General features: G+C 44.7%; 1 protein-coding gene across 2 annotated transcripts in view; it reads left to right on the plus strand.

Annotated features, from left to right (window-relative positions):
• The window catches only part of CUNH21orf58 (chromosome unknown C21orf58 homolog), a 57,852-nt gene that overhangs the window by 20,393 nt on the left and 26,157 nt on the right, over positions 1–11,302 (plus strand). For both annotated transcript variants that reach the window (XM_019523299.1, XM_019523298.1), the window contains exons 2-4: positions 1,896–1,953; positions 3,995–4,068; positions 7,319–7,462. In XM_019523299.1, coding sequence (XP_019378844.1) covers positions 1,896–1,953; positions 3,995–4,068; positions 7,319–7,462 — 276 coding nt within the window. The remainder of the gene's footprint in view (positions 1–1,895; positions 1,954–3,994; positions 4,069–7,318; positions 7,463–11,302) is intronic.

The raw sequence follows: 11,302 nt of genomic DNA on the forward strand, positions 1-11,302 counted from the left end.
ATCTTGGAGTCATAGTGGACTCCAAGATGAACATGAGTCACCAGTGTAACGAAATCATCAGCAAAGCTAACTGGACTATATCATACATCAGCAGATGCATAACAAATCACCTCCTTGGATCTATATTTCCCCTCTATGCAGCACTGGTCAGACCACAATTGGAATACTGTGTCCAGTTTTGGGCACTGTACTTCAAGAAGGATGTTGATAGACTTGAGAGGGTCCAGAGGAGGGCCACATGTGCAGTTAGGGGCTTACAGAACAAGCCCTATGAGGAGAACCTGAGGGACCTGGACCTCTTCAGCCTCTGCAAGAGAAGGCTGAGAGGTGATTTTGTAGTCACCTACAGATTCATTGGGGGAATGCAGCATGGGATTGGAGATGTTCTGTTCACCAGGGCACCTCTTGGGGTAACAAGGAACAATGGTCCCAAACTGACAGAGACCAGATTTAGATATCAGGAAAAGCTTCTTCACGGTGATGGTGGCCAAAATTTGGAATGGGCTTCCAAGGGACGTGGTGCTCTCCCCTACCCTGGGGGTCTTTAAGAGAAGGCTGAATAGGCATCTGGCTGGGGTCATTTGACCCCAGCACTCTTTCCTGCCTAGGCAGGAGGTCAGACTCAATAATCTTGTTAGGCCCCAACTCCATGTGGCACCTAATGACTAGGGAGATGACAATCCAATTGCTCAGAATCCAGTTGCTTAGGGAGCAAACACCAGCACACATTGCTTGCAACAGTTTTATTCAAAATGGAGACAGCTTTGGGCTACCTCCCAAAAAAGAAAAACAAACAGGGAGCAGCAGTGAACATTAGTTCTTCTCACATTTTATACACCTTGGTTCATGCTCATTAACATTTACTCCACCTTTGCCTCTATCTCAAGCTCTGCCTCTGTTTACTGTTTACTTCATTAGCATGGAATTGCCTATGCATGTCATTCATTTACATACCTTTTTGCTATGTGCACATGCTCAAGGCCAGGAACCCAGCTTCTCCTAGTCAGTTATGGCTTCTTGCCAACTCCATCTCCAAAGGTTTTGCTTTTGCTCATCTCCTAACAATAGCTGGTGGGCTACATCCTGTTCTCCTTACACAATGAATCATACAGGTCTTACAATACTATGACATTGTTAGGAAAATGCTTGCCTAAGTGTCTTGCAATGTTACTTTAATATATTAATTCTGTTTTGTGGTTAGCAGCTCCACTAGGTCATAGATTAAAGCCTTTATTCAGCTGCAAATCCAATGCTCCCCAAGATCCAAACACAGTCACCTTAACAGATCTATTGAGGTCCTTTCCGACCCTAGCATCTATGAATCTATGGTCTCTTGCTGTTAGAGTCCCAAACACAGATCTTGACCTGTACCATGTACATCATCCAGTCCCATTTAAGCAAATTCTATTTATTTCCATATGCATCTCAGAACTCTTTGCCTACAGCTGTGTAAACTGATGAAGTAAAAGACCCACCTTGAACCCATGTACTGACTGCATATTGCTGCCTCTCAAGTTCTCACTTAGTCCTGTGTCAACCCCTTGGGATTGTTGGCAGCTGGAATAGATTTCAAAAGACCCTACATTTTCATGAGGGATCTAGCCTTGTGTATATGTAACAGCTCTCTGTAGCCTCCAACTTCAGCTGAGGCAGGGGGTAACCCTGAGGGTCCCTAGCTCTTTCCAAGAAAGGAGCCAGTAGCAGGGTACTGGATTAATTTCCCTATTGCAGATATGTAGCAAGTGTAATGGTTAAGAACAGAGAAGTGTCCTTTGGCTCCAAATCTCTCCTCCCCACCCCCCGACATTCAAAAAGGAGGTCTGTGATACAGAGCCAGAAGATGTTTCTGTTCTTAGTCCTTGACTTTTATCCACTTATTATGGCTTTATTCACAGAAACTAGAAAATGAACGTGAGAACCTGGAGAAGACTGATTCACCACTCCCCACAGCAAGTAAGTTTAAAAATCTACTCAAGTTTAACCACATATTACAGAGTGGATGCAGGAACCACTTGCTGGCATTCTCAGGCCAATGTTATGGAGGAAGTCAGACTAGATAGTCAAAAATTTTATTCTTGGCCTTAATAGCTATAAGAAGCCCCTCTAATCACACACCCTAATCCCTCCTCCCTGTTCCCCCCAACACGCGCACACATACTCTTCCAGCTCCCAGCCCCTTGAAGCAAGTAGGTAGTCAGAATCTGCCTGGTCACCGATCTGCTGAAAGGGATGTTGATGTTCTAATACAGAGATAATTGACTCATACTGGTGCTACCTTAGCAAATTCCAGGCATCTGAGTCTGTCTGCCAGCACCTCGAAAGGAGCTGGGGGGCAGGTAAAAGGCTTGATCCAGCAGCCACTCCTCTGTTCAGCCAAGCAGCAGCACTTGGAGGTGCTGACAGAGTCACATACTATGGTCTTCAGCTGGAAAGACTGGTTTCACCATGTTACATAGGGCAGGACACCACAAGTGGGCATCCCAGGGCCAGTCCAGTTGTTGGCCTGCCTACTTGGCTCAAGGCAAACTGCTCATCTGCCACACCTTTGATGAAATTAATTTGGAAGATGTTAACAAGGCAGGAGGCTGCCCATTTAGTTGCCCTGATGCCAAGGGCCTATACATGGCTCTGAACTTACCCTCATACCATGTCCCATACCTCACAGCTGGCATCCATAGTTAACACTCCAGTACCTCATGCTGGGATTCTCAATCCCTGTGCCCTTACATGGGGACTCTCACTCACACTCACTAGAGGCTCCCAGCCCCTCCCTTTCTCTCAGGCTCCCTCTTGGTCCCCTCATGACCCACACTGGGCCTCATCCCATATGCCCTCACATTGGGGCTTCTCAATCCCAAGCAGTCATCTTACACACCCCCATATTGGGGCCTTATCTCATGTGCCCCCACAATCATCTCCTACCCTCCTTTTCTGAGTCTCAGGCCTCACTGTAGACCTGGGCTCAGTCACAGGTCCTCTTCTCCAGCCTGGACCCTGCCTCAGGCCTCACTCCAACTGCCTGGGCCTTATGCTTTTACTCCAGGGGGTGCTCCCCTAGCCTTGCCCCTATTCAGAGTAACCCACAAGGCAGCAGGGGGCTAAAGCTTTCTGGTGCCCCATACTCAACCTTCACTGGGGAGGCACAGGTGTGGCATTTCCTGGTGTGTGCCTCACCACTAGCAGTCCCATCACACCATCCAGCCCCAGCAGGGTATAATTTTAGGCCATGACCCAGGACCAGGAACCTCCAACCATCCCCATAGTTCCTACCCTGTACCTCCTAGCTGTTATACGAGGAGGAGGAGCTCTAGCTGGATGATGTTCTTCTCCTGGCTGCTTGCAACAAAGAGCTAGCTGTACTGCTCAGGGCCTGTTTTTATTACAAACAGCTGGGCACTGCTCCCAATCAGGCAGTCTTCTGCTGGTCATGTGCCCTGATTGGGAGTGCAGTCACCTGCAGGCTACTCTGCTTCCTGCTCACATCCTTCTGAGTGCCAGGTAAAAGCTGTCTTATTACACCCTACCAAAGTCAGTGTGTCTTCAAATCAGCCTTAGATTGAAATGCAAGGGTTCACTGGGCAATTAGAATACACCAAAGTATTGTATGCAACCATTTGATTTTTTTTAATATTAGGAATTTCTATGGTTCCTGCACCCCACTTCCAACCCCCTCCTCCCCCAACCCTGACTTCCATTTTTGTATGTCCAAGACAATAGATAAAGCCAGATTCTCAGCTGTGTCTGAGCAGCACCTTGGTAGAGCTTTTATATTACCATCACACACAGGATACACTGGGCACTGTAAAGTCTTTGCTTATTCTTGCTACAGGATTCCGAAGTGGTAACAGAAAAGATTCTTTTTTTTTTCTGGGAAAAGTAACCAGACTTTGTGGCATCCCGTTTTCCAGAACTAACTCATCATTGCAATTGTATGTAACAGTGCTATGTTAAGTTCTCCTGACAGAAGTAACAGACTATCCTATTACTCTGTTAGGGAGCAATGAAGGACATGAGGATGCATTGCAAGGTGCACTGAGACGGAGGAAAGACCTGTTGCAGGAGCTTAGGGTAAGAGTCTTCTTTACTAACAGGCAATTGCTGAGAGGGATTTCAGTTAGACCAGGTCCTGTTGAACATGTGTGTTTCACACACAAGCAATAGCATTAATTATAGTTGTTTCCAGCTTGCATGGGTAATGAGAGGATCCAGGATTGCTAATCTCTTGAGATCCAAGAATTTAATGAAGTCTGCATTTACACATCTGTTTTACTGCAGAGTAGACTAATTTACTGCTGAGTAAAGCATCACCATCTGCCCATGCAATGGTATTAGGCCACAGTAAACTAATTTACTCCACAGTAAAATAGTACTATTAAAAACAGCACTATCTTACAGTGGAGTCATTTACTGTGATTAAATGCAAGTGTAGAAGCTGACCATGGGCATAAATTGCACTGTCAGCCCAGCTAGCAGGAGCCCAGACTCCTAGCCTAGCCACATTGCTCTGTATGTGCAGCACCCTCATGCCCCAGTCAGCCCCTCTGCCACCCAACACCACCACCCAGAACGTGGGACAGAGCAGGGCAGAAGCAACCCTGGCATAAACTGCTCTGCCTTTACTCAGCTTGCTGTTGTCCCAGGCACACATGTAGATGCCGTGCCCAGGAGTAGTTTACTCTGGCTCAAATTGCTCCACAGTTTATTGCTTTACATTAATTGCACATGTAGATGAACCCATGAAATGTCAAAAGGAAGTAGAACTCATTCACAGAATTTAAAGGAGAAAACACAACTGTTACACTTAACAACCTGTTCCTAGGTTTATGGAAACATTGTTTCACTGGGTGGGGATAAAGAATGCAGATTTAAAAGGAAGACAAAGATTTTTGGCCCAAGACATGCTTCAGAAGTTCAGGCAGCAGTTTACTCCCTAAAGCTATTTAGGAACTTGTATGAGAGTCTGTTGCTGGAATCACATCCAGTGATGTGTCCAAGGTATATCATAGGGTTTGTAAGCAGGGAAACAGAGCATCCAAAGAAAAGCGCAGGGGAAACTAACTTCTGCCCAAATTCTTATAGAGTTTACCTTGGAAAGCAAGTATTGATGCCCCTGGAAGCAAATTCCTTTATCAGGCACAGACCCAAGCACCACAATAGGAGGGCAGTGGTAAAGCAATCCTCCCTCAGTCTGCAGAGTGACTTGGGAAATGCAGTCACTAAGTGGCCTGAGGAAGAACAGAGATATGGAGCTATAGGGACTGAGAAGACAGGAGAGACCATGTTGATGCTTGTCCCTTTGTTTCATGTCTTCCACTCCACCACAAGAGACCCTGAGGAAGAAGGATCCTCAACAAAGTTTTAGACAGACACCAACTGTTTCTCTGCTGCCCTTTTAGTTTTCAGTTTGACTGAGAAAGGATGACTAAAGAGGGTACTTTTAAGCACTCCAGCAAAACAGGCAGCTGGGGTCCTAGTAAAGAAGGGGAAATAGTAATATGGAAATGTAACCCAGGTACACCCAGGGGTGTGCTCTATTCTCAATTGAATAAGATGGGTAGGCAGGAGGGGGTGCTGTGAGAGGGATGCCAAAATTTCAAGCAGATCCCTCTTTCCTCCATAGAGTTAGCCCAAGCCCAATGTTCTTAACTATATACAATCTATTAAGTTATAATATACATAAACATAAAGCTAAATATTATATATATAATATGTAGTTTTATGTTTATGTATATTTATTTATTTATTTACACAGAAAACAACCAATAACCAAGGTCAAACCCTAAATAACACTATTTAGAGCATTACAATACAACATTTCAATTACAAAATATAAGCCGCAAACATGAACAATCTTAATAACATCTATCCCTTAATATAATCCCTGACCCATGGCAAGAGACACCACTTGGGGGGTGTCCAGGAATCACCAGGGGCCCCTCCCCTTAGGGCCTTGACTAGATGGGGGGCTGCTCACGGCTGCTCACCCAGCCCCTTCTCTGGGTTTGCCTGCCCCAAATGTATTTCCCCTGTGGGACCCAAGGGCCCAATGACTCATGTTCCCTCAGGTGGTGGTGGTCAGGGCACAGCTCGATGGGGTCTCCTCTGCTGCAGTGCCTCTCCTGTGCCACTGGACTCCTCTCCACCCTGTGCCCCACTCTGGGCACCGAGGGCTCATCTCCTCTCAGCTGGTGCACCACTGCTGCTGGCTCCTGGGTGCTGGGCCTCACGCTGCAGGAAAAAAAAACACACCTAACAAGACTGGCACTTCTACTATTTTGTTTGTGTGTCATCTGTTCATCTGTTTTGGCTACTTGCATAGTAAACTCTTTGGGGTAGACACTATGTTTCATGATACATTTTTTTTTAGCACCCTGCATAATAAGGCTCCAATCCTGACTGGAGTCTTTCAATATTACCTGCCAGGAGGAGTGTTTGTATTATTACTTCTTACAAGGTTTCTTGTTTCAGGGTAGGGGGAGGGTTAGGAGCAAGGGGAACAGGAACAGGGGGAAATTGGCTATTAACAAAACCATGTTTCCTGAAACTTTTGAAGATTGTCTTTATTTCCAGAGCTCAGTAAAGGAAATGCATAGAAGAAACAGAAAATTGTGAGAAACAGAAATTTGTGACAGGCAGGGATTTATCTGGATGATATCTTTTATTGGACCAAGTCTATCCCAACCCTGTGGTTGGTCCAATAAAAGATAAACATCCACAACAATCCTTGCCACAGGAAAAAAAAGATGTTTTGTGGCTGTGTGATTTCCTTTATGGAATGGTCACTTGCATTCAGTAGCATAACCAGGAGTGGGCAAGAGGGAGCACCAATCCTGGGCACCAGTTTAGGAGGGGTGCCAAAATTGATCTCCTCTGCAGAGTCCGTGCCCTGGCAGCAAGAGCATCTTCATAGTGTTGTTGCTCTTGTAGCAGCAGCCAGTGCTGATGCTGCTGTAAGGACAAGAGGCAGGGTGGGCAGAGCACACAGCAGTAGCCAGGGACTGGGTACTCCTGCACTCCCCTACCCACCCCTGCTCTCAGAATCTGCATGTTCCACCTGCTCTCAGAACCCCCCTTCCCACACCCCTGCTCCCTGTCAGGGTTTGCTGACAGCATAAACTCTGCATGTTATATCACTGCTCTCATTCTGTTAGTTTCTGCAGCATGATGCCAGGAGTTCCCATAGCAGCATACTGGTGGATCAGATTCACTCCTGCTGTGGAGTTGGTAGGATTAAACAAGGCCAAGTTCCACCCAGTGCTGCCTTTACACTACAAGGCTCTCCCTGTGGCAAATGCTACCAAATTATTTGATCTTGCAGGAGCAGCAGTTTTTGGAAGAACTTTCAAGGCCCCAGCTCTTGGGAGGAAGCCACTGTAAAAGCTACAGAACAGAACCTACATATGTTTACCAGCCACTTCTTCCAGTTCCGCCAGCAGGGCCACCCAGGATCATCCAGCACACAGTAAGATCCTCCCTATGTCAGTACTAAGACCAAAAGCATCCCTCTGAAAAACAGGAAGCTAGGTGCTGGAGCTATGTGTAGATGGCTATCAAAATCCTGGCTCAGAAAGTGGGTCTCCTTAGCTCTCATTCCCTGCATTAGCAGAGGTTAGGCAGGAGCAGATCCAGGGCAGGTGTACTGGGGCACTTGCATCCCCCTTTGATTCCTGCTTCACTCCAAGTTGAAAACCAACTACCTAAGGGAGTTGATTGTAATCTACCTGCTCCTTTCTAAACTCTTCATTCGACAGGTGTTAAAGACCCTCTCTTCTTTGTAATGGTCCTCATGTTCCACCAATCAAGCTATTCTTTGTTTTGCAATTCTGGGGTGTGTAAAGATTGCTGTCTATTAGCTGCCCCTGGTACTGAAGCTTCTATTTCACAGGGCTGCAGATTAACTCATTCCATTTATTCCAGCATATTAGTAAAGCTTCTAGTTTCTTTTTCACTGGAGAAAAATGTGTTGTTTTATATGTGATAAAACACATTTCAAAATCCTAGATCCACCCATGAGGCTTGCAGGAGTGTTGCAGAGGAAATATGGGATTCTCCAAGGAAAGTATGGGATTCTTTATCACTTAGTATCTTCATGTGGGGCATGAAATTCTGACACAGAAGGTCAGACTAGACAATCTAATTTCTTTCAACCTTAAAACTTATAAAGCTGTAAAAGCCCCTGGCTCCAAAACTGAGCTGAGGATGGTAGTAAGGATTTACATGAGAGGGAAATAGAATGAACACAAAGACTCAGTCTGGATGAGTCCTGCAATCACACAGTTCTGTTGGGCAGAAACAGTTTGTGCCCCCATCTTCAAACAGGGCTTTTTGGCAGTCAAAAAGTGGTCGGGGAAAACCTAGCTGTAATTTTAGAAGCTGCATTTCAAAATCTGGCTCAGATGATCAAACTGGGTCTTGTCTATACTCCCCTCCCTCTGCTGAGGGAATTTATGGTGGTGGATCGCAGCTGTCACTAACAAGCTGTCAGGGCATGTGCTTCTTTCAGCTCCACAGGACTCCACCCCAGAGCTATGCCACCAGAGTACAAAATGCACCTTAGAAAGGCCCCAGCTACTGAAGGGGACTGAGGCAGGCAGCAGATGGCTCAGCAGAGATTGTTTCATTCTGTCAGCAGAAAGGAGGGTGCTGCTAGTGTAGAGGAGCTTTGCATGCAGATGTTCTCCAAATGTTCTGGCAGAACTGGAGTTCAGTTTGGGAAAGCCTTTGCTGTGCAAACTAGGTCTCAAAAAGGTCTGCCTGCCTGACATCACTTACAAGAGTGTTCAGAGTGGAAATAATCCTAGAGGCTATGCCATTAATGCAACACTTACCTCCAAACTTAGAGGAGAAAGATAATGCCAGCTCAGCAACACCGAGGAGCGGGGGTGTGGTAGAGTGAAGAGAAGGGAGAAGAGACTGACCTATCTGGGCAAGTTCCACAGGGAATATAAGAAGCCTTATTAGAGAAACAAAGAACTTCTATGCCCGTTATCCAAAGAATGGACTTGCTGATGTTCAAAGGCCATATGGAATATTCTTTTGATCTATACTCTCACCTACCAAAAAATGACTGCTTGCAAGTAGACGTAACTGACATTTCACAGTGACACAGTAACAGTAAGCAAGGCTCAGATGGAATGAATCTGGGCAAACATGTACATTTAATTTGAAATTAAACATGTAAATATGCGTCTTATATCACAAGGGAGTCACTTTCCCATGGCTCTGCTGGGAGGATAGGCTGAGTCAGAGAGTGTGTGCTTGTTCTTCTATCACATTTAGCCCACCACTGAGGAAAGTCTAAGAGTTGTGCTACTAGAAAACTCCTCTATTTCCTTCCCAAAATCAGGATTGCAGTCAGTTATACACGTGCCATTCTGCACAGATTCACTGACTAAAGGCACCAACAGGAATTTTATTTTCTTCCAACCACACACTTGCTCTAGAGGTTACTAGTTAATGTCCACCGAGATAGATGCTGTTTTACTGTATGGCTGTTAGTGTTTCTGTTGCCTTAGGTTCAGAATTTCCCCCTGAGAGACTGTTTAACCATCTCCTACTGCTTAATTAGACTTCTAATTTGTACTCAAAGGAAATATAAAGCATTCAATTGCATGTTTAATGGACAGTATTATATAGGTTGTATCAATGCATTTCATATACTACTTAATTTTCTACCACAGGTTACCTTTACCCCCAAAATAAGCCCCCCCAAATCTGGGATGCATGTATTGAGCAGGGGATCTGATTTTCTGCCTAGGATAGAAGCCCCCTGCTTTGATTCCTCCTCGCCAGTATATTAGCTACTATATTACTCTACAGGAAACTAGAGGTGGTAACAATTGTCTCTTTTTAAATGGTCTCTGTGTTCCACTAATCAAGCTAACCTTTTTAATGGCAATTTTCCTGTCTGAGCTGCTCCTGGTCTCTCTCTTCCTATTTCACAAGCCTTGGAGACTCAACTTTTTTCAAAATTATTAATCTACCAAGGAAACTAGTTGTTAGAGTAGGAAACAGGAAAGGGAGCATGAGTCAGCTGAAAATTAGTCTCTGTCCCTATTCTATGCAGCCATAAATAACTCTGAAAGTCTTTTTTTCTTCATTCTGCCTTTCAAAAACAAGGTGCATATTATATTATGGGGCATGTTGTATGCAATAAAATATGATATCTGCTTTTATACCAATATATGTTGTTTGAGCACCATTTTGTTTCTCTACAAATAAACAGCAATGCATTCCAGCTCTGTTGCCATCCTGTTTTGTTTAATGGCAGGACAGATAGTCATAGTGAGAATTTTTCAATAAAAATACTAACCTTATAATAATAATAGGCAGAACATTACAGAACCATACAATATGGATAGAGGGACAACACAGCAAGTTCTTAGAAGGAATCAGCATGACTATCTTCTCCTTCTGTCCCCCAGTCTTTGCTCATTTCCAAAACAGTTTGGCTTCTCATTATGTCTATGGAAGAACTGAACAGAATACACCAGTGTTGGCTGGCATAACAAACTGGTATCTGCAAGCACTGGTCACCATGACTAACCTAACTTACTGTGTGAAAAGTTCGTGAGTATATAGGTTCGCCAGCTTCTTAACAATATGATCCTCAGTTCTATATGGCACTTGTTCACCACAGTCCTCTTCAGTATTTCAGGCCTTCTTAATTTCCCTTAAACAGGAACACTGCATCTTCCCTTGCCAGCAAAAAAGTGACATCTCTGTGCATTCCTCAGTGCCCCCATTGTGAAAGCTGAATAGTATTTCTATGCCAACCTCCTCTCTGCTTTTTTTGGCTCTTTAGTGATTCATTTCCATCACCAACTTGTCTTTTTAAGTTGACTTGCTTCTCCCCTGCTGGTTCCTAGCCTGAGGAAGGTGTAAGAATTCCAGAGTAGGGCAAGGCAAGTCACATGCGTACCATGTTGTGGGTAGCTCTTCCAAGCAGCCAGAACCCACCTTTCTCTGCAGTTACTCCTACATTACGTCACGAGATTTTTTTTCCAACAGGCAGAATCAAGTACCTGGAGAAACAATAGAACAGTCTGCAAAGTTGCTCAAAATGGGTCTCATACCATTATCCAATCTTAAAAAAGGAGAACTAGTTCATGAAAATTAGTACTAAGGATGAAAGATTCAAAAGCTACCAAGAGCTACAGACATTACACTTTTACTGGTGTATGCAATCGGAAACTGGTCTCTGTCCATAACAGAACAGAAGTTTGGCACAGACAGGTTTAAAAATGGTGGAACCCAGTCTAAAATGGTGGAACACACGCCTCCCCAGGGTGAATGTGTCTTC

This window comes from Gavialis gangeticus, unplaced genomic scaffold (assembly GCF_001723915.1).
Source record: "Gavialis gangeticus isolate Ggan-Ray unplaced genomic scaffold, GavGan_comp1, whole genome shotgun sequence".
Taxonomy (NCBI): domain Eukaryota; kingdom Metazoa; phylum Chordata; order Crocodylia; family Gavialidae; genus Gavialis; species Gavialis gangeticus.